The 24,046-nt window shown below is 35.4% G+C and overlaps 1 protein-coding gene across 1 annotated transcript; it reads right to left on the bottom strand.

Annotated features, from left to right (window-relative positions):
* Positions 1 to 1,995: 1,995 nt before the first annotated feature.
* Positions 1,996 to 21,369, bottom strand: LOC101215194 (DDT domain-containing protein PTM). Its single transcript, XM_031888303.1, has 11 exons — positions 19,132 to 21,369; positions 18,373 to 18,987; positions 16,813 to 17,839; positions 15,988 to 16,273; positions 15,760 to 15,884; positions 8,516 to 8,967; positions 6,601 to 6,629; positions 5,185 to 5,811; positions 4,917 to 5,056; positions 2,794 to 2,920; positions 1,996 to 2,614 (listed from the first exon to the last, which is right to left on the bottom strand). Exons 1-10 carry the CDS (start codon positions 20,826 to 20,828, stop codon positions 2,795 to 2,797), a joined length of 5,124 nt encoding a protein of 1,707 aa, XP_031744163.1. The 5' UTR covers positions 20,829 to 21,369; the 3' UTR covers positions 1,996 to 2,614; position 2,794.
* Between the last annotated feature and the right edge of the window lie 2,677 nt (positions 21,370 to 24,046).

The raw sequence follows: 24,046 nt of genomic DNA, 5'->3' as shown, positions 1-24,046 counted from the left end.
AAGAGTGTCTTGAATGGAAGAATGTTGTCATGGAAGAGATGAAGACTCTTGAAAAGAATAAAACTTCAGAGATTTGTGCTCTACCAAGAGACATAAATTGTGGGATACAAATGGGTGTTCACCCTCAAATACAAAGCAGATGGAACATTTGACATACACAAGGCAAGGTTAGTTGCAAATAGGTTTACTCAAACCTATATTGTTAACTCTTCAAAAAAAATTTCTCCAGTTGCTAAATTAAATACTGTTAGAGTTTTGTTATCTGTTGTTGTAAACAAAGATTAACCCATATACTAGTTGGATGTTAAAAATGTTTTCCAATTGGAGACCTAGTGAAGGAAGTCTACATGAGTCTCCCACCTGGATTTGAAGCCCAGTTTGGTCATCAGATTGTAAACTTTAGAAATCCCTATATGGTCTGAAACAGTCACCAAGAGCATGGTTTGTAGGTTAACTACTTTTTTCAAGTCCCAAGGGTATAATCAGGGGCATTCTGATACTACTTTATTTACAAAGGTTTTCAAGACTGGAAAGGTTGCAGGTTTAATTGTGTATGTTGATGACATCGTTTTATCTAGAGATGATCAGGCAGAAACTAACCAACTGAAACATAGAATGGGTGATGAATTTGAAATCAATGATTTAAGAAATCTAAATTATTTTATTGGAATGGAGGTGGCCAGATCTAAAAAAAGGCATCTTCATATCTCATAGAAATCTAAATTATTTTATTGGAATGGAGCTGACCGAGACAAGTATGTTGAGGTCGTTCTGCTAACACCTCTATTAAATTCAATTATAAACTAGGAAATTCAATTGATCAAGTTCTAGTTGATAAAGAACAAATATAAGCGTCTTATGGGTAAATTAATTAACTTGTCTCATATTCGTCCAAATGTTTTTTTTGTTGTGAGTTTTGTCAACTAGTTTATGCAAGCTCCTTATAAGGAACACATGGAGGTTGTCAACAGATACTTGAAAATGATACATGGTAAATGATTGATATTAAAAAAGACATAGAAAAACGATTGAGGTCTATACTGATTCAGACTAGGCAGGATTTGTCGTTGACAAAAAAATCTAGCTCTAGTACCTTTGTATAGGGCAATCTAATAACTTGAAGAAGTAAGAAGCAAAGTGTTTTGGCCATGACCAGTGTTGAGGCCGAATGTAAGGCTACGAATTTGGAGATATGTGAGAAAATTTGGCTCTAGAAAGTCTTGTTTGATCCTTATGTGGGAACACTAATGAAGCTATTCTTTGATAACAAAGCAACCATTAGCATCACCATGTTGAAATTGATCAACAATTCATGAAAGAAAGACTCGACAGTAGGAGAATATGCATTCCATTCATTCCTTCGAGCCAACGGTTAATGATGTTCTCACCAACTGGCTTTTTAGACCAAACTTCAACTTTTGTGTTAACAAGTTGAGCCTTATTGATATCTGTCCCAACTTGAGGGGGAGTGTTAGAGTTAGTGAGTTTGACCCATAGGGAGATTGCCCCAAATTTCTTTCTTTTTTTTATCTCGGTGTATTATTCTATTTATTCCCCCACTTGTACCTATTGTAATTATTGAAAATAATAAGAAAAGTAAAATCGTGGTTTTTCTCCAAATACTCGAGCTTCCACGAAATTCGATATTTTTGTTGGTTTATCGCTTTAAATAGAAAAGAAAAAATATTATAATTGTAGTCCAACAACCATTTAAAGATTAGACTTTTCTGCTACTGAATTACAAAAAACTGTCATTCTTGTGACTTCAAATTGACAGGTTCAGTACGCAACCTTCTTTTACCTGGGACATTTAAAATAAAGATATTATTGATCATACAATAAGGAAAAATTACATGTTCAACTCATTTGACAAGATAATCTTGGTCCCAAAGATATTTTTTCTGAAGGGTTCATCATAAACTTCCATAGAGAAGATTGGTAAAAGCACATAGGCAGTGACACAAATGGAGTTACTGCAAGAACTATACAAGACTATGAATCAATGTCCATCTTATTGCAATCAGAAGCAGAAAAACGAATTTGACATTGAAATTTTATTGGCTGAAGTTTGCACAATTTCAGTGGATTCACAATGAAGTCCATTGTTACATACAGCTCGCCAGCCAGTAACTACAATCTTTCTATAAATCTATTCTACCTACAATCTTCAGTATCCATGAATCCCCTCCGAATCCTGAGATTGACTTAACAAAAAGACGCCATCAGTATTGTAAATCAGTAGAGTCATGTTCAATGAGGAACCAATTTCCAAGTTCCGATACATGCGTTAGAAGCCTAATCGACTACCTACGAGAGTGTTAATGCTGACCGGGATTGCTATTTATAACTTGGACAGCCTAATACAATGCCTATATTCATGTGGTTACTGGTTAGTTTATAACTGCAATAATACTGTCATCGCTACCTAAAAAATGAATAGGTCACTCCAATGCCACCACTCATGTTCAATTCGGCAAACTTTCTTGTTCTCATGTTGTGAGTTCAAACAATACCACGACGAGAGTTGAGAACTTGTGGTATCTGGAAGTTGGCCATGAAGGTCTTCATCTTTAACGAAGTAGATTGGTCCAATTTAGTGTCGCTAGTTCTGAACCTGCATTTAAAACAAGACAAGAAGAGAAGTCAGCACCATTTTGTGTAAATCAAAAGGACAATTTATGGAAGGAATACATAAGAAAGTTCACATTGGAATCTCATTATTGTTTATCTAGAAGTTCAGGAATAAATATAAGAATAGCAAAGTCATTTGAAGAAAGGAAAAAAAACATGTACATTAAGATAATCGATCTACTAGAAAATGTAATTTGAATTTCTGTTCGGAGCGTACACATATAAAAGAACAGGTTGTGCTGTAGGGGCTTCCGTGTTCAAATAGATAGTCTGATATAAAAAACAAGTACTGAAATGAAGGTGAAAGAAGTAAGAGTTTAAAACCTCAGAAAAAGAATTTGTTCAATCATTGCATTCTCCTCCATGGAGAGGAGAAGAGAGAAGAAGAGAAAGCACAATAATAAAACTTACTCATACTCCATTTTCTCTTTTTACCTTTCTGGCATGTAAATTAGGAACAGAAATATGATACAGAAGCAACCATGAAAAGCTATTAGCCTCGCCATACAGATTGAATTAATCAAACATGTATATTTATAACATCGGTCTCCTACGGGAGAGATACCACTTAACCCACAGCTTTGATACATCTCCCCTAAGATTTCAACTATTTAGCACCGGAATGACCATCTGCCCCATCTTTCTGAATAGCATCTTCCTGCTGGTTACTATGTAGAGGTTTTCACTTTCTTCTCATCTCATTTCTTACAAAAGAGTTTAATTCTTCTCTTTGTTATCCAGGAAGATAACTTATCTTATTGCAACTTAAATGCACACTCTCTATCACTAATCATGCAGGCCTACAAGAACTATCTCACTATATTGAAAAGAACATGAAATTAGATCTTCACTTTACCAGGTTATCCATACTCAGGATCCAGGAAGTCAGACACATATATTATATTTTATAAGAAACAGAACTTCACTACAAATCTAGTTATTAACAGAAAAGTGAAGAAATCCTGCTGAATTTTATAAAGAGATAGCTTTAATTAAGAAAAATTAAAGAATATGAAGAGGATAACAAAAGATAAAAGTACAAAATAAAGTCTCAGTAGTAATCCTACTGAGACAAAAGATACGAGTCTAGCAAAGGAAACGCCAATCCTGTAAAATGAAAAGGCAAAAATATTTATTTAGATTCTTGCTCGTAGAGGCTTGAAGTGATACAATGAAACACACCACTCTAGTCCTTGTTGTACACCCATCAAAATTATCATTTTGCATCGATTCATTCAAATCTCCAAAAAACTCAATATATCGTATATGTCTTTCGATTTAACATTCCTTCGAGTTATGCATATCCAAAAGTAACAAACTAACCATAGAAATAACTGATGTAAAAAATGCCCTCTGCTTTCACTGTGAATTTCAATCAATGGTCAAAATGAGATCACATATCTGAGGTTGTGATATAATAAATGGTTATCAAGGTGCACTTAAAAAAGAAATAGAAAAAGGCTGAATACATAATACACCGAAAAATAAAGAAACGGCCACGTGGGGCCATGCACAATACTGGAAAAGATAAAGTCTACAGAATCCAAAGAAAAACATCTATTCTGGTTTACATAGCTAGGCAGGGAAAAGTTCTAAGCAGAAGTAAAAAGAAAAGAAAATAATGATATTGTTTCATTGAAAAATGTGGGGAAAAAACTTGAACTATTTTATCGATAATTTGAACGCAGGAAATCCACAAGTAGGGGCATTTGTACTGAAGTTGTTCAAAGGGGTAGGATAGTTTTCTCATTTTAATGTTGTAAAAGAATTCAAATATGTCAAAGGAAATAGGATAAAACAGGCACAGCAATGACCAAAAATGGGAGAAGAAACGTTTTATAGACTGATTTACAGCCATTTGGGAGGAGGAAGTAATCAGGAAAGGACAAAAACTGATGTAGTAGACAGTGTATTATGGTCAAATCCTTAATCTATTAGATCTATTTATAATTAAAAGGTCTTCTTGTATTCACAACTTTTAAACATTAATAAAATTCTTATTTGGTAGAAATCAGAAACTATCTGGATTTATAAGGCTTCGGCCATTGTATCACTGGAATCAACTAATTTTGAAATCTCACGTTCCTAAGTCGTTTCAGTAAATACACTAGATACTGTAGAATCATTTCTCTGAATACAGTAACTTTTTTTTCTTGGGTCATTTTTCTTTCTTTGTATATCTTTCTATTTTCCCCATAAGAAACATAGTAATCTCTCATGTACCACAGCTATAAATGGCAGGGCACGGGTTCCACAGAACAAAAAACCACAGTATTATTTTGTACCTCATCCAAAATATCAGGCTTCTGATTCATTTGATGGGGACAGACGGGAGGCAACCTTTTCCGACATATATGACACCTAAATCCAATCAATATATCTATTTTAGTCTGATCAAGTCCAAAAGCATCTCCATGAAACCACGCTGCATGACACACAAAGAGGTAAAACATATTAGTCCAATGCTTCCACACTACTTCCGTAAAAGGCAAGAAAATTCGTGTTAAAATATTAGCCAATATGAGAGAGGAGCGGAAGGAGAAAATCAATTACCTCCACAATTTTGACAAGCAATATAATTCAAACCAGATGCATGTTCTGTTTCAGAACAAAGATTGCATTTTGCTTTATCATGGTTCACAGAAATCCTCGGAGTTAGAAGAAGAAGCTTTTTCTCCCTGAAGTGTGTCACTCGTTCGTCACCAGGCTTCCTAGAAAGGAAGAGACCATTAAGCCAGAAGCTATGGCACGCCAGAGTCCTTTTCTTCTGCAAAGAAGTCTCTCTTTTACGTTTTTTTGGTGTTCCCTTCCTGGACTTCATCTTTTTCCTTTTGACACTTCCTCCAACCTTTTTATCTTGCTTTTTCTTTTGAAGCGATGAGTGTTTAGCTTGTCTTGCTGAACGACGTAGAGGGATACCTGTCGGAACTTTGGAATTGTTTTGTGTCTGTGCTTGTTTTCCAGCCCTCAATGCTTTTTTTCTGTTTTTCAATCGCAGTGCACGTTGATCACTAGGTCTTTTACCTTTCACCATGTGCAACTTCCCTCCTTTTACACCACTTTTCCCTCTTTTTCCATTAGACTTCACAGATATACCATCCCAACAACTGTGGCAGGTATATGTACATTTTGCTGCAACGGATTCCACATACTTCTTGACATGCTTTTTGTGAAAAATTCCTGAAAGCATAATAAGAATAATTAGGAATTAAACTTAAAATAAAGATTCAAAAAGATTAACTTTCCAAACAAATTTGATCTGTATTCTTAGTTTTGGTGAGTAATTAGGCATTCAACTTGTAGATGAGCAAGCGTAGCAATAATCATGCTTTACTTCAATGGACTCCCTAGTCATCAAAGAAAACGTACATTTTCTTCTAATTATCTGGATTCTTTTTCTGAGGGAGATGAACTAGAACTTGTCAGGCGAAAGAAAGAAAACAAAAATAACAAACCAACCCACAACAAGCACTATTTCCCAGCCATTATTTTATGAACAACCTTTCTCAATGCAGCATATACAAATAACTTGTATGTGCTGTATATCATAATTTGTATCCCAATAGCTCAAACCACAATGTTCTTTGTTCCTTCCCATCAATTATTCAAGTAAGAATGTTCTGCCCATTCCCTCCCCCAAACTTCTTTGCGGAAGGTTAGAACTTCTATGAAGGTAAGGTTTTTTGTGTGGCAAGTTCTATGTGGGATGTCAAACGTAGAACACAAAACCATAATTATCTCCCTATCAAATTAGGAATAGCAGGTAACCTCAGTTACGCAGGAGATCTGAGATTTCTAAGTACTATATTGATTACCTACAGAGAACCGAATCCTCACTTGAAATGCTAAATGTAGAGAAGAATAGAAGGTAAAACTCCTGGTAATATAATCTGATATTAACATCTCAATGACTTGTGGTTCCCAATGCAGAAAAACAAAATGGTTAAGAAAAGAAAAAACCCCATGTACCTTGACAATATCTGCAACTAACAGCTTCCCTACAATACAGTTCAAAGAAAAAAGAATCAGTAAAGTGAAAGAATATAGATACATGAAAACCAAGTAAACAAAGAGTCAGAACATACGTCTCTGAATAATAGTACGAATGACATTAAAGGTATTGTCCATATTTACAGCATATAAGTAATCAATTCATCATCATCTACATTCATTCTCAAAAGCCTACTATGTGCACAAACCTTGAAATCAATCTAGCAGTTGAACAAGATCACAATGTGATAATGAATGGAGCTCATAATCTTATAAAGAAAAGAATAAGATGAAACAAAAGAGATGCTCATGAGAAGAAACCAATAATAATGTATTACTACAGACGATGGGCCCATTTCAAGCCGGGTAAAGTAAATACATAGTCCATTCCACTTTGATCATCAAATAGTGAAAGATATACTCAGTATTGCTTTCTGACAACTAGATCGATCGTCTCTTTTCATTTAGAATACCTTAAAATTTTCTTTAATTAGTTGAGGTCTCACAAGACTATATAACACAAGTGCTCTTATCCTTTCTTTTAATACTTTCTTTTTATATCCATGAGTGTCTGGGCTAGCTTGCGCACACCTCAACTAATCTCACGGCACAACCCACTTAACCCTACAATATTTGGATGTGAAGGAAACTCGTAGGAAATTAATTTCTAGGTAGGTGGCCACCATGGATTGAACCCATGACCTCTTAGTTAGATATTGAGAATATATCTCCTTTTTTACCACTAGGTCAACCCATGATCGTTTAAGAAAATAAATACTTGTATTAAAAAGTAGACAAAAGGACAACCTAAGGCTAAGGGGTGAAGATTATCCCTCCCCAACAAACCTAGTAAAGAAGAGTCTTCCCATTGTTATCAATCATTAGAAGGCTATAACTGTTTTTTTCTTGAGCAGTTGCCAAATAGCCACAAAATTATGAAATAGATCGTTTCAAAACTCATTGTTATCAATCATTAGAAGGGTATAATTACAAAAGAATTTAGCAAGAAATTAGTAAACCACCAAGTAGCATTGAGTTGAATAAAAGCCAAAAAGACTCAGAAGGGACTATATAACAAATCTGTTTCGGATGTTTAATTGTATTATCTTTATATCATTGCATTTTGAGTGTTAGTGTCTTTTCATTAAATCAAAGAAAAAATATATATATTTTATATCTGTGAGTGTCCGGGCCAGCTTACGCCCACCTCGACCAATCTCACGAAAAAATCTGCTTGACTCTACAACATTTGGGTGTCAAGGAAACTCGTAGAAAATTAATTTCTAGGTAGGTGGCTACCATGGATTGAACTCATGACCTCTTAGTTTGATGTTCAATTTCCAAATACTTATGCCTTGACATGAAAAATCTTGTTTCCTTTTTAACACCAAAAGAGGAAAAAAGGAGATGTATAATTCCATCTGCCTCCCTAAAGATGCTAATTTGCCTTCTATCCCAATTGCTTGGTGCTAATATGAGGTAAAAGTTATTTGGAATGATTTTATTCGAGCTCTTCAACAATAGATTTATTGCTTGGGGAGAAGTAAGAGATCATTCAGAATATTAAAAGATGGTGGGAAAACATTTGAAATTGTACAAACTTTGTTGATTCTTCTCATGTTCTCTTTCAAATTATTTATTTCATATAGTGTTGATTGGACCGGTTTTGTAGCTCTTTGGCCTGAAGTGTCTGGAGCCTGTTTTCCTCTTGCTGGATCTTTTGCAACTTTATTCATTCAATGAAAAATTATAAAAGAAATATTCTAGAAATAACCATAACAGACTTCAGAAAAGTCCTGTGTTTCCAGAATGAGGAAACTAGAGAAGTGATTAAATTGCAATACCACGCTATAAAACACATCCAAGTAAACAAGCAATAATAAGTATAAAATACCTGACAGGCACAACTTTGTTACAGCGGCCACAATGGTATAAATCAAGTTTATCTGCTCTTGAAAACAAATATGCAAATCCCTTCTTCCGGGAGGACTTCACTATACCCAACTCCACAATTTTGGGTTTGACCTCATTTGCTCTGCGAGCAACTCTTTTCTCCTCAAAATTCTTCACCAGATGCAAAGGAACAAAAGTCTCATTTAACCAATATCTCTTTCTCTCGTTACTGGAATCCTCAAGCTTAACCCCATGTTTTTTAACAATGTCAGGAATAGCTCTTCTTTTTCCAAAGTCAAGGAGATATTTTACCAAGTTCCCTTCAACAGACTTACGGCGCACAATTACCTTCTTGAAAAGCCTGATTGATTTTCTTAATTCCTTTTCAACCGTGGGAAGAGGATGGGTATTTTCAACATCATACCACCGGATGTTTGAATAAAACTCTCTGACCTGAAAGCAATGGGAGAACAAGTCACCAAACTTGAACAAAAAAATGAATAAACTGATAAAACCATCTATCACAAGATTTTCAACAATGTGTTAGTCATTTGTAAAGGATTATTTTCTGGGAACTAGCATTTTCAGGATCCTAGTAAATGACATAGTTATGACAGTTAAAATGATTGTTTAGTAGGCTTTAACTTTAGCTATTTTATAGCTACATTAAAATCTAGACGTAGAAGATAGTCAAAGGTTGTTGCATCTTTTGAGTACTTCATTCCCTGCTTCCTACCCACTTCTTTAGGTTGATTACATAGACTTGCAGCATCTCTTCTATGTGTGCATGTTCTCACACTTAGTCGGCATTTTAAGTTCTTCTGTTAAAGTGTTTTTTGAGAGAGTTCAGCATTTTTTACTGAATATTTCTCTTACTTGGATTGATCGCTTTGTTTCAACTCCGGACTGATTTTATTTCTCCTCTTTCGTCCTTTTATTTTCTTCAGGTTTTGTTTGGTATTTTTGGTAGTTTAGTTTAGTTCCCTGTACTTTGAGCATTATTATCTTTTTATTTTATCAATTAAAAATTCTATTTCCTTTTTTTTTAAAAGAGAACACACTTTAAAAAAAACGAAAAACACGACTTTTTCATTGAAATAATGAAATGAGTCTAATACTCAAAGTACAAAGAAACGATCAAAGGAAAGATGAAAATATTAGCAGAAACACGGAACAACAACAATAAAACAAAAGAATAAAAGATACCAGACCAAAGAAACACCCAATGAACAAACAATCCAAAACGAGACTTCTGGCGAAGAACAAACTTGAAAATTGAGGGACATGGAGCTTTGGAACCAGATGAGGCTTGAAAATGAACTTCTATCAGCATTGACTAGCAATCTGCCAAGGTAGAAGCCTCCCTAGAGAACAACCATACAACTCCAGCCCTATGAAATGATGAGGAAACCAAAATCCAAAAATTCAAAAGAATGCATTGAAGACATCCACCACCTTATCCATAGCCCTGCCAAAGAAAACCTCCTTGACTGAGACTGCCCAAAAAGAAAAAACTTCTCCAAACAGAACACTGGAAGCAGCCATTTCTCAACCAAAGGTAATATCACTAGCTTCGATAATGAAATCAGATTCTGAGGAATCTCTTCCTTATCAATAGGGGTGAAGAATGAGTCTTTTGCCTCGCCAATCAACTGAACTTCCTCTGTCTAAAAAAGGTGAAATATGACTTGGCCATAATCATCCAATTAACTCTTCCTCTCGTTGTTTCCTGCTGATTCTGAGCTCTCTAATTCTTCACCACTGGCGCTTGCAATTGAATCTTCATCAGAGTCATGCTTGCTGAAGTGAGAATAACTTGATGGTATGCTCAGGGTACCTCACACAAAATTTATGTTTGAGCCAGGGATCTTAAAATCTGAGTCAAGAAAGGCGCAAGACTTGGGTGGAGATTTAACTAAACTGTCAGTGAAAAAACCAGGGATTTGAATCTTAACACAGCATTCTTCGAGCAAATCTGAGTTAACTAGTGTTGACCAAGAGTTGAGGAAGGACGTCTTTTTTTCTAATAAAATGTTTAGGGAACAGCTTCAGCAGGCAAGAACGTTTCTTGGAATGCAACTGAAAAGAAGCTTGAGCAGAGGATGTGTTTTCAGAATCTTTGGAGCAGGGGATCGGAGTGAGGGAGCCCAAGTCTGACAAGAAATTCTGGCAATTACCATTTTTGGAGAGATTGGAGTTATAATCATTAGCTGTCAAAACATTAATGTAAGAATCGGAATCTTTATCAATCAATTTAATAGCATTAAATCTTTCGGCTGAAGGAGACCTTGCAACATCTGAAGCGACATAATTAATGGCTGCAAATTGCAACATCTGAAGCGACATAATTAATGGCTGCAAATTGCAACAGACCGTTGAATATCTTCTATAGGCATATCCAGGGTTGTTTCTTGGACGATTTATTTATTCCCCATTGGAGGGAATTCGAAGCGCCTAACTTTTGGTGGCTCAAAAGACAAACATCTGTCTATCTTATCTCTTCGTAATGATTTTGTCTCTATGTTCACATCATCAACCTTGTTTGAAATTTCCTTTCAGTGGAAAGAAACCGAAGTTGTAAGCCTGGGAAGGTTTCTGGCAAGAATTCGAATTGGTTTGCATAATGAACTCTTTTTTTTTTTTTTGGGTTGCAGACTAATGGATTTCTTGATAAACTTGGAAGAATTTGAGATGGTAACAGAAATTCCAAAATTACGATTTAGAGAATTGAACACCATTTCTTCATCTTGTGTAACTTGAGTCAAACGTACAATATCAATTGGATTCATAAAATCTTTACAAATAAAGCACCTTTTGGTCTCGCTTGGCAGATCAATTGATACGATTCATATCACCAAAATTCGAATAAAAATTTACATGCAATTCATCTGTAATCGGAATTGTCGATGGGATAAATCTGCATAAATTTTTCTGAACTTGAACTCTAGCTTTCACAGACGTCAAGAAGATTCGTCTGTGGCTATACTTTCCAGTCCTCCCAAATAAGCACTAATGAGTTCAGACGTTTGTTTACTCCAACAATCCAAGGGGAGGTTTTTTATCATAAGCCAGCCTCCATACCCTCCTGTATATAATGGTCGACTATGTACGATCTTATTCCATATTTCAACTTCCATTTCCTTTTGAGAAGGAAAAAAAAAGTCCATCTTTTCTTTTTCTTAGGTTTATATTCTATACTCCTCCTCAGCTTCATTGGCAATGAGTATAGGATCTAAGATTTGTTTCCCTTCAATAATGCACTTTGGTAGGGAGAAATAACAGAGGGCATTACTTTCTTTAATCTTTCAGCTAAAACTTTGGCAATAATTTTGTAAACTGGAGTAGACATGTCGATTGGCCGAAAGTCCTTAAAAAACAGTGCATATTCCTTCTTTTGAATCTGCACTACTTAGAATGGTATTCCCAGCCTTCAAGAAGAGTGAATCAACAGTCAACATTAATGGTCCCTAATGTTTCTGCGGGACTCAAATTAGAAACCATTCTGTTGAATTAAATGTAGCAAAAAATGAGAATAAAAACAAAGGAAAATAACTCTTACATCAATAATGGGGCCTGAAAGTTGAATTCCTCAAAACAATGAAGGAAATTTCCATTTGTAATCCTTGTTTTAATCAAATTCCTTCTCTATCGTTTCTTCTTATTTGTAGAAGAACAAAATTCTGTCCTTCGTTTCTAATTTCTTAAGTATGATTATATACTTTGTAAATTAGTCCAAAGATCACAACATATGATAATCTAAAAATATTGTATCTTTCTAAAAATGAATAATCCACAACATGGAAACACCATTTGAAAGGTAAAATATTTGTAAAGCTCTCCCAATCATAGGCCTGTCAATGATTGGAGTCAGCTTAACTGGGGACAGTGCTCTTTTGGGTTTGAGAACATGTGGTTTCAAGGTTTGGTTGGAAATATTTCCTAATTCTAGACAACTCCTCAGCCCCAAAATTACTTCTGATCATTGGCCCATCGTTTGAGCCGAGGTGCTAAAGTGGGAACTAGAAGTACCTCAATTTTGAATTAGAAAATTCATAAAGTCTAGAGATTGAAGCTTACTAACGAGGACAAACCAAATATTGAAATATTGGATGGTAGTTTGTGGAATCAGTTTCATTAAATCAGCTTGGAGCTCCAAGGATATTGGATGGTAGTTTGTGGAATCAGTTGGTGCATGAGGAGGTATTCTCACACTGTCAATATGAGCAAAGTCACTGTGATTGAGATCATCAAAGGACAGTTTTCACCTCAATAAAAGGTGTTATGGTGTGCAGGAAATGTTGTTGGATTACCAATGTTTATGGCCCGTGGGGTTACAAAGAAAGAAGAGTAGTTTGGCCAGAATTACAAATCCATTTTCATGGATGTGGGGTTGCTTTGAAAATCCTAGATTTTCCATTTTCATCAACGGAAACTCAAGAGGAAGGATAGTGGCTCTGAGAGGCATTCGACAAGGAGATCCACTTTCTCCTTTCCTTTTTCTGCTTGTCAGCAAAGTTCTAGGAGCCATCATCAACAAGCTGCATGATAATGGCCATTTTGAGCGTTTCATGGTCGGTAAAGATAGTGTACACATCCCCATTCTACAGTACGCCGATGATACTATCCCTTTTTGTAAAGATGATGAAGCAATGCAGCTCAAGCTAAAAGAAGCTATCAATCTGTTTGAATTGTGCTCGGGTCAAAAAGTAAATTGGGACAAGTCAGCGCTTCGTGGATTCAATATGGGGGATGATGAGCTACTTCATATGGCGGGAAAATTATGTTGTAAAGTGGAAAAGCTCCCATTTCTGTGATAGGCCATCCGTAGGGAGGTTATCCAAGGCAGAAAAATTTTTGGCAACCTGTGATTGACAAGTACACAAAAAATTGGATAGATGGAAAAGGTTTAATTTATCAAGAGGTGGAAGACAAACCTTATGCAACTCAGTTTTGGCCAACCTTCCGACCTACTACTTGTCTATCTCTGCCACTCCAGAAAATTTAGTTTCTACTCTCAAAAAGCTAATGCAGAATTTCTTTTGGGAAGGGAACTCAGGCAGCAGAATAAACCACTTGGTGGCTTGGAAAAAGGTCACACCTTCCCTGTTGGATGGGGGGCTGGGCTTGGGAGGTATCAGAAATAAAAAATACAGCTCTCCTAGCTAAATGGGGGTGGAGGTACATGTTGGAATATACTGCCCTGTGGAGGCAAGTGATCAGAAGCATTCTGCTAGGCCTCCAATTTTGTTTAAATACAGTAGAAGAAATAAAAATAGTAGTAAAGCCACACGTGGAAGTATAGGAGAGAATAATGAAGAGTGGTCCCCATTAGTTTGCTAGCATAACAGAATAAAAGGGAGGAAAGAGAAGGGAGGGGGTATCGAGTATTTTCTGGAGAAGAAGAGATGTTGCATTCCTCCTTGCACGGGAAAGGAAAGCAGAGGGCCCAGGTTCTAGAGTTGTTCTTAATTTCTATTGTTACTGTTTTGGTTATTGTTCATTGTAAATATTCTGATTGTGGATTTACTTCAGTAGTTAGTAGGTGTGGTTTGGCTGTTTGATCATCTGTGATTCATTTCATATTTTCATATTGTAATCATTGAGGAATATCAATGTATTAAGATACATCTGTAGTTTAAGAAGCATTTGATTGGCTTACTCAAAGCAAATCAGGAAATAGTTTAAGAAGCTCTTGGGTCAGCATCTCAAGAGAGTGGAAATATTGGCACCGTTCAAGCTTGGTAATGGAAGAAGGGTGACATTCTGGGCAGATTCATGGACTGGAGTTTCCCTCTACAAACTCAATTCCCAAAGCTTATCAGAATAGCCTTGCTGCCCACCAGTTCAGTTGCTACCCATTGGGATTGTGACACAAATGCTTGGTCTATAGTGTTTCAAAGATTGCTAAAAGGTGAAGAAATCCAAGAGTTCCAATCCTTATTACTCCTATCCTCAAGAAGAATGACAGAATTGAACGATAGGTGGTTTTGGTCCTTAGATGCCTCGGGTCACTTCTCAGTCAACTCCCTTTCGGCTCATCTCTCTCCATCCTCCCCAATGGAAAAGGCTTGCTATAAAGCTCTTTGAAAAACCAGCAGTCCAAGGAGAATAAATATCCTAGCTTGGATTATGATGATCGGCTTTCTTAATTGCTCCAAAATTATGCAAAGGCAGCTTCCCAATAAGTGCTTGCTGCCATCGGTATGTCCTCTCTGTTTAAAGGACAATGAGGATTTATTACACTTTATTCATTTTTTGCCCCTACTCTAAATGCTGGAATAGCATTTTTTTTTTCTTTGTTCAAAGTTGGGTATTTGATGGATCCCTAAGCTCCAATATGCTTCAGCTGCTGAGGGGCCCTGTTATCAGAGAAACCATCCCTAATTTGGGTTAATATGGCTAAAGCGTTGCTGGTTGTGATTTGGTTTGAAAGAAATCAGTGAATTTTTCATGATAAAGAAATGAGTTGGTTTGACATCTTGGACATGTCAAAAAGGAACGCAGAATCATTGTGTTCCTTGAGAGCTGAATTCAGAGATTATTCAATTCAGGATATTTGTCTCAACTGGACTGCATTCATCCACCATTCAGCTTAGCAGAGGATACAAGTTTTAGATTTCCAGCGTAGTCAGTTTAGTTTGGTTTCTTTTCTTTTATGTTTCTTTTTCATTTTAAATTTTTTCTAGTTTGGCTGGTTTGTACCTTTGGGATATGATGGTGGTGCTAGGGGGGTGTCAACTTAGTTGAGATGTCAAGGTGAACCTACTACTGATCCTCTCTTTTCTCTCACTCTCTAGGCTTCTCATTACCCTCATCATATAATTCTCTTTTACCTTTAGTTTGCTATTAATAAAGAAGCTTGTCTTCGTCTCAAAAAGAAGAAATTCATAAAGTCTTCCTCCTCCCTCAATAAAAGGAAAGACAAGTATGAAGTACCCAAGTTTTGAATTGGAAACCCTTCCTCTTGCCACTGGAAGTTGCTACACTACAAGGAAGTCAACTTTATGTGGATACAAACAATAGGGAGGCAGAGAAAACAGAAGTCATACCAAGACAAAGGAACTTGTTGAATTTCCTATTCACTTGTAATATTATTTTTATTTATGTCTATATTTTTTCCTTATTTGTTGTTGGTCTTTCTCTATATAAGAAGACCTTGTATTTGGTTCAATAATTAGAGGAATAATAAACTTTTTTACTTCCCATTTACGTTACTATCCAAATACATAGATGCAAGTTTAAAACCTGGAATGCAAGCTGCTCCACACTTGTTGATGCTTCTACAGCAGCTCGCCAGGCAATACATCTGCTCCTTCTCGCACATTCTGAACCCTCAGGATATGCAATTCCAGGTATCTTTGTACAGCCAGCTGCAGAATTTTAAACTTCAAAAGAATTCAGAATTACTATTCAGTTGACTTCATTGCAAATGATGTCAACTCAGCTTTAAGAAAAGATCAAAATTTTACAAACCTTGTCGTGCAGCCTTTGAAATCAAAGAGCGAGGTAAGACCTTCCAGTTAAAAATGCGACGAGAAAGCTGGCCACCCCTCCACCAGAACATGCTTAATCCACTAGAACCATTTGAAGAGCCATTTGACTCGATATCTGAAAACCTACCCCTTTTTCTACTAATTCCATGTCTAGTGGCACGTAATGAACTGGTAACGAAAAGAGAAGCTGAACCCAAGGTGTTAACAGAGTCGACAAACTTAAACCATTCAGCTGATATAGCAGGATGCCGCAAATTTGATTCTATCTGTAAATTTTATAACAAAAAAAAAAAAAGAATTAGCACTGATAGGAACTTAAAATTGGAGGCAATACAGATAACAATCGACAAACTGTGAGGAAGAGTGACGAGTTCAGAAATTTGCATTATTTTAACAAATCAAACTTGAAGAGCATTTGTGACCAAAGATGGTAAATTTTAGTTTGACATTTTAGGAGGAAGCAAGATCATCTTCTTGTCCTTTTCGGAAAAAGAAACATTTCATTATATCAGGAAAAACCCCAAACACCTATCAACATCCTTGTCACCTGTACTCATCTATAAAAGTACAATTTCCTAGAAAGATATAGTCTAAGAAGCCATATTATAATAACAAGCCAAACGTATGAAGTAAAAAGCCAACAGGATCAACTAAGATTGTTGTATCGAGGATCAAGAGGTCCCGGGTTCAAATTCCCCCACCCCAACTTGTACTAAAAAAAAAGAAGATAACTAAAAAAGGTTTGTTTCTTGTTTATTTATTAAAAAAAGAAAAGTAAGTGGAAGATAGTAACAAGCAAGCTTACCAATAATAATAGATGTTTCACAGAATTAAAATCAAAGGCCAAAAGACCTTCACGCCAAAGCTTAGAATGATGAGAATTCAGCCATGGACCCAAGAGTAACCCTTGCAAACGATTCTCAATCGACAAAACTTGACATATAACATCTCTAAGGTGGCCTTTTCCTTTCCTTTTAAGTTGAAGACCAGGAACATCAATTGCCAACCCCTCCTCAATCCAAGCATTGTTTGTCTTAAACAAGCAGTCCAATTCATCACTGGAAGCTTTACAAGGAAAGCACCATCCACATTTTTCTTTCTGCGTAGCTACATTAATATTTTGAATAAACGGCCAACCGAAATTGCTTGTTTTCTTCAAAATTACCTTCATCTGCGCTGCAATTATTTCTTCTTCTGACATGGTAGATTTTTCTTTAATTTTATCTTTCTCAGATGATTTACGCATGAACTCATCAGCCACTGAAGATGCTGTTTGAGCAAAACTATAGAAGTTAGAGTAACCATCGTCACTTTCATCTTCAAGTGCATCCCCGTTTATAATGCTCATGGATAAGGAATGTTCAAGACCTCCACATCTTGTATTGCTCTCTTGCATCCCATCTAGGCAGGGATGTAATAAAGAAGAATCTTCCCCAGAAGAGAACTTCCCTGATCCTTTAGCCTGATTTGTAAACTCATAACCGTTTGAAACAGTAGTCTGTTGCGTTTGAATATCCTGAATGCTAGAGTTTAGCTGACTATCTAGAGCTGATTTATTCACAGTAGAACCTTCGAGTATAGTCTCCGCTTCAAACAGGTTTGCTGACTTTGCACCTTCATGGCAAAAGTTACTATAATATTTACTTGTACAATGCAGAGAGTCAGATTTATTAATTTTTCCGTTTAAGGTGAAAGTAATATCCCAGTGCTTGCAAATAGTCATTAGTATGTCACTGTACGATGAATATGATGACCTAAGAGCTTCAATAACAACATCCAGATCATTCCTGTGGTAGTAACTGACAGAGGACTCAGTGTCACATGAATCAGACCTGCAAGCACCCATGTATTATCATAAATTCAATTAGCTTTAAACTGCCAGATTTTATCCTTGGTTCTTCCAAATAAAAGGTTGGAAAAAAATCATTCAAAAATTCAAAAAGAAATTTCAGAAGTTTCAGAAACGTATGAAGTAAATAAGCCAGTTGACTAAAATTATTAGCATACAAATTAACAGGCCTTTATTCATTCCCCTTGCGTATGGAGTTTCATGATTAAAATTGCATAAAAGAATTGATGCAAAGGAGGACAATCTATGCAAAAAGGGAGGATGGAACATTGGGAATTCAATGTGGCAACAGGCTACCTAATCGCTAGAGGTATTTCCTATCTCTAAATCAATGAAGGTACAATGGCAAAAAGCAGAAAATAAAGTAACATAAGTATGCAACTTTGAAAAAGTAGGAATTAAAAAGGTTTTAGAAACATGCAGCTCTGCACTACTGGTCAAATTATCATCATATCTGAAGAATGCAAAAGAAGAAGAAAATCACATCATATCAGAGGAATAAATTATCAATCTTACACCAAGAGGAAGCCACAGCTACTAAAGTATGTACGACCATGAGGATCCACTCCTAAAAATTCAGCTCCCCGAAGTGATTTTTGTGTTTTCATCCAGGACTTGTGCCTGTCAATGGCACACTCAGGACAAAACCAGTCACCCTCTGGCAAGAGATCATTGGCTATTCCTACACACTTCAAGTGATATGCAGCAGGACAGCCATCACAGCATATTAAGCTACCATCCATTTTGCACAGACAGCATTCGTCACTATTCCAGTCTGCGGTGTCATCCATAGTGTCCTCTGACTGACAAGAATTAATGGAAGCATTTGCTGAAATCTTCTTCTTTTTGTAGACTTCTGACTTCAGGCTTCTATCACGAATAATCTCTGGCTCAGCTGCCAAAGACCTTCTGTTAATTTCTGACCTAATGGCTTCCACTTCAATCATATCATCACATAGACAGCGAAGAATTTCAATCTTAATGCCTGTAGGTAGTTTGTAGTAATCATTTTTTAACAATTTCAAGCGACATAGATCAACACCAGGTTTCAAACCTGAACCATGAATCAATAGATACTCAACCATAAAAATAGGCCACGTAATCAAGTCTAGCATATCCCAGTTAAGACTCCTGATCACAAATTTCAAAACAGAAAATATAGCAAATAATTAAATATGCATACAAGTAAATATATAATCTAAGAAAAAGGAATGCATGGATATAAATTATAACCATATAAACAAATAAAAAGTGATACAATGGAATATTTTTAACCTTAGACAACTCAAAGCAGATTCTGAACCTTCAGTAGAGAGATCCTCCAAATGCTTTCTTAGAGTTTGCAAAACAGACAGATGTATATTATCAAATAATATAGTCGGAGATTTGCACTTAAGCGCTGCCACAAAATCATCCAACTCAAATGGGCTAAGAAACAATAGCGTACTGAATGATCTCAAACAGGCATAAATAGAGAACAGGTCAAGGATGGAAATATCATCAAGATTCAAGTTTTTCGAAGAGGGTGGTAACTGCAGCTTAAAAGGAAGGCCAACAGGCATGTCAGATCCATCATAAGCTACCTGTTTTTCCTCAGTTACCACACTAGCTACAGGGGAAGATATATCAGATGATGCAATTGGGACAGTTTTCTGAATGATCCCTCTACGGGTACTTCTCCTCAAAACTGTATCAGGTGTATTAACACCATCCAAAACCTTTCTTTTCTTTTTCCTGCCACGCTGTTTGTATTGACCTTCAGAATTGCCTTGGCAACCATCAATTATTTGAGGACCAACCTCAGAGCTCACATCCTTCACATCAATATTGACCAAATTACCATCATTAACACAGTTAAGATCCGAAACCCTGAGAGAAGCTTCAACAGTCACATCTCCACCGGAACTATAGCTTTCTTTTGGCAATTCTTCCTTGATATCTATGTGAACTTCTTGCAAATTTCCATCTTCGTTCTCAGATTCCATAGTTTTGTCTTGAATTCCTTGAACGTTATCATAAACTTGGTCCATTGCTGCTTCATCACAAACTTGGTCTATTACCGCTTCATCACAAACTTTGTCTATTATTGCTTCACCCATCCCAGAAGAAGCAATTTCTTCTCCACCATTATTGTTAGTATCCACATGCACATCACTAACCTCTAAATTCAAGTCAAAATCCCATTCCCTTTTCTTTGTTTCAACCTGCGAACAACTTACATCGCCCCCAGTAAGATTCTCGTCAAAGTCAGCATTGACATACAGATTCAAATCAATGGAGCCCCTTCTCTCTAAGTTAGCATTTTTACTAGGACTGGCATGATGATCACTGCTGTCATTTAAATTCAACCACTCATTTGAACTAGACCTCGCATTCAAATCAAAGCCATCTCTGGAATCTCCATTTCTAAAAAGATTCCTATTGCCCGGCCCATTTCCTTCAAAATCCTTCTCAGACTTGCCTCTCTTTTCTAAAATATCTTCAACCCCACCGCTAAGAGTAACATTCATATCCAAAATCTTATTTCCCTCGAGACTCCCATTCAAATCCGCACTAACCCCATCAACTATCAGTTGGTTTTTCTTGACTTCATCATTCAAATTAAAACTCTCATTTAAATCCTTAACACAAACAACACTAACCTCAAAGCCCATTTCTAGGGTTTCATCAGGATTCCCTTTATCTAGCACCAAACTCCCCCCAGCATTAGCCGACGCACCGCCAATTTCACATTTGCTCTCAATTCTTCGACGCTTCTTGGGCTTACGGCCTCGGCAAGACCTCTTCTCCACTGGTTGAGATTGACCCTCCAAAAGCAAAGACACCTCAGACAAATCCAATTCTTCAGAATCACCACCTTCGAACTCAACCTCGAAGAATCCCGAAGAGCTATCGAATGATTTCACAACACCCGAATGAATTCCACGGCCTTTGAACTCTTTCTTCACAGCTCTGCCCACAAACTCCATCATGGGTGTGACAGAACACCCAATGAAGAGCTGGACCTGTGATCTAGTGGGAAAACCCACTTCAAACAACCAAGAATTACAGAAAATTGGCTTTTTGGTACGAGAGAAAAGAGGAAAGAAGGGAATTTTCCTCGCTAAAAATGCTCAAAACATGCATACAGAAATGGGTTTTGTGTCAGTTGAACAAATATAAAGTCTTTTGAAGGAAAGTGGGTCGTGCCCTCAACAAGTGCTCTCAAAGAAAGAAAGAAGGAAAGCAAGAAAGAAAGAACCAAAGAGCAACGTGAACTGACACAAAATCAAAATAAAAAAATTTATATTCCTTTCGATTCCAAAGAACTTTGCAATTTTGTTATTGGACCCAAGAAGGGGAATAAAGCAACCAACCAATCTAAACCAAAACGGATGCGTGAAGAGAGAAGGTGGGTCAGATCAAAATCGCCAGTGTGCAGTCAAGATTTGTCAATCCAAACCAACTTCGATGTTATGTTATTTACAAGATCCATCTTTTTGCTGTGATCTTACAAAACCATATTTAAAATGTATTGTGATATGTTTCATGAATGGGGAAAAAACTGTTTCCATGAATTTTTCTTCCTTGGGATGTCTTTTTGTTGACTACTCCCTTGCTCCCTTGCTTATTTGAGTTTATATCTTTTTTTTTAGCTCCTATCCAATTGTATGCACTAAAAATGATATTTTATGTCATTTGTTTTGCTAAATATTATTTAAAATATCAAAGATAGTTGGTAACGCAAGTAAGAGCTTGAACTTTCTATTTAGACTAATGACATGTGGAGGTGAATCTATGAAGATTTGATCTTTTGGTTATGTAAACTAGTTTTAACTTTTAACCACTTACTTATTTTCATGCTTGCTTGCTAATGATTGAAATTCATAGAAATGACTCACATAGTAAGTCAATTATTGGATAATTTTACCAAAAAAATCTATTAATGGATGTGGATGGAATCATTTTGGTGTAATCTTACATAACCATACTTAAAATGTATGATATGTTAACCTTTTGTTTTAGGAGATCTAACGTGAAGGAAACTTTGTTTCTATCTCATTGAAAGCTTGAATTTTTCTTCAGTGAGATTATTTTTGTTGACTACTCTCTTCCCCATTAAATTCATATCTAATTGTATGCACTAGAAATGGGTATTGAATATAATTTGTCTTAATCAAACTACATTTGAAATATTGAAGATAGTGAGTAACATATATAAAGTAAAGAAAAGTGTTTGAGCTTACAATCTTTCAAACTATTTTTCTACCGAGACTAATGATACATGGAGGTAAAGTTATGAATTTAAACTTTTAACCACTTAGTTGTGTCCATGTTTGCTAATAATTGAAATTCATAGACATGGGTATCATTTTGTTTGTTATAACCAATGGAACTAAACTCAAGTCAACAAAGTAGCATTGTTTATTATTCTTCTTTTAGTAAAGGGAAATGAGATAGTAGTGTTCTTAAGTCTTTATACATTCTTTACAGTTGACAAACTGACTAACCTTTTATCAGTTGAGTTGTTTGTGGACCTCTTTCAGTTTAAGTTTCTTCTTCTTTCTTCTTTCTTCTTTCTTCTTTCTTCTTTCTTCTTTCTTCCTTCTTAAATTCTTCTTTCACGGGATGATTGTTAGACACATTTTTTTTCTGGGCAAGATGGTGTTATATGCTTATCTTTGCTAATTTTGTTTAATGATTCAAAGCTTTTAAGTCCAATCCATATTGTACTAAAGTTTTTCTGATAAATGGTTTCTTTGTTGAAAAAATATTAAGAGAGGGAATCAAACATTTGATTTAAAGGTTGACGATATAAATACTATACTAGTTGAAACCAAAGTGAGCATGTCAATTATTGCTAAATTATCTTTACTTTGACATTACTTTTTAAAGAATAAAGTGTTTTTTAATCATTTTGAAAATAACAAAAGTGATATTAACCCTTTCAAAATCACTTGATAAAGATATCCCAACACAAACATTTAGCTTCTCAATCTTTATAATTGGAATATGTCAAAAGAGAAAAAATACACTACTACAAAGTTGGTATTTATTGACGCATATTATTTTTCTTGATATAATGTTTATCTTGATGGTTATATACATCAAGAAAAGTCTCCTTATTTTGTTGAAAAAATACGAAAAAAACGTAAAAAAATGTAGATTTTTTATTTTCTTGATAGGAAAAGTTTCTTTCGGTTGGCTGATGGTCCACAAACGTAAAGAAAACTATTTCACAATGAACAATAAATATTAAGGATAATATATTAGTTGACTAACAATGTCTATTAAGTTAATTAGGTTTTCTTGATAGACAGACCCATCAAAAAATGATTTTTTTTTTCAATGGTCATCATTGGAAGAAAAATAATATATTTGTTTTTGCTTTCTTAATGGATTTAGAATTTTCTTGATGGGTCTAGGGTTTCTTGATGGACAAGACCAACAAAATATCATAGGCAGGTCCATCAAGAAAAATGATATGTTCATCAAGAAAAAAGTTATAATTTTGTGTTTATGATAAGATCATGCACAAGACTCATCAAGAAAAATGATATCTTGATGGACATTGTCCATAAAAAAAAAATCTATTTTTTACGAAACACAAAATTTGAACCCTCCTTAACAGGCTCGATATGCATCATTAATATTCTTAACTTTTTACTATTTTTTTTTTCAATTATTACTTTCTATTCATCAATAATACAATATTACTTTTTTAAAAGTTATATATTATAATTATAATTAGATTAAAATAAGTGACTTTATCAAAATTAAATTAGTTTTTGTGTTCAACTTTAATGAGTTAAATTAAAATTTGGGTTGAATTGAAAGTTTGTAATTTGTGGTTTTTAAAATTTGTAGAAGACGTAAAAACTAGCCAACATGAGCTTAGCTCAACTGACATCTATATGTACCTATGAACAAGAGGTCTATTTCAATGTTACAATTTTTAGTACAAGAATCATTTAGGAGGAAATTAAGGTCACGAAGATGGAGAGAAAAAGGAAATCTAAATTAGAAAAATAGGTTTTCATTTTTGCCATCAAGAAAACAATTTTCTTGAAGGGCTTTTCAGTTTTCTTGATGCAAAAAATATCGAAGTCTTATTTCTTGATGGCCAATACCATCGAGAAAAAGTTTTTGATGACATGTTTTGACCATCAAGAAAATTAATTTTTTTTTATGGTTGGGTTTTCTTGATTTT

Source organism: Cucumis sativus, chromosome 1, assembly GCF_000004075.3.
Source record: "Cucumis sativus cultivar 9930 chromosome 1, Cucumber_9930_V3, whole genome shotgun sequence".
Classification (NCBI taxonomy): domain Eukaryota; kingdom Viridiplantae; phylum Streptophyta; class Magnoliopsida; order Cucurbitales; family Cucurbitaceae; genus Cucumis; species Cucumis sativus.
Note: the sequence above shows the minus strand (reverse complement) of the source record. Positions and strands in the feature narration are given on the sequence as shown.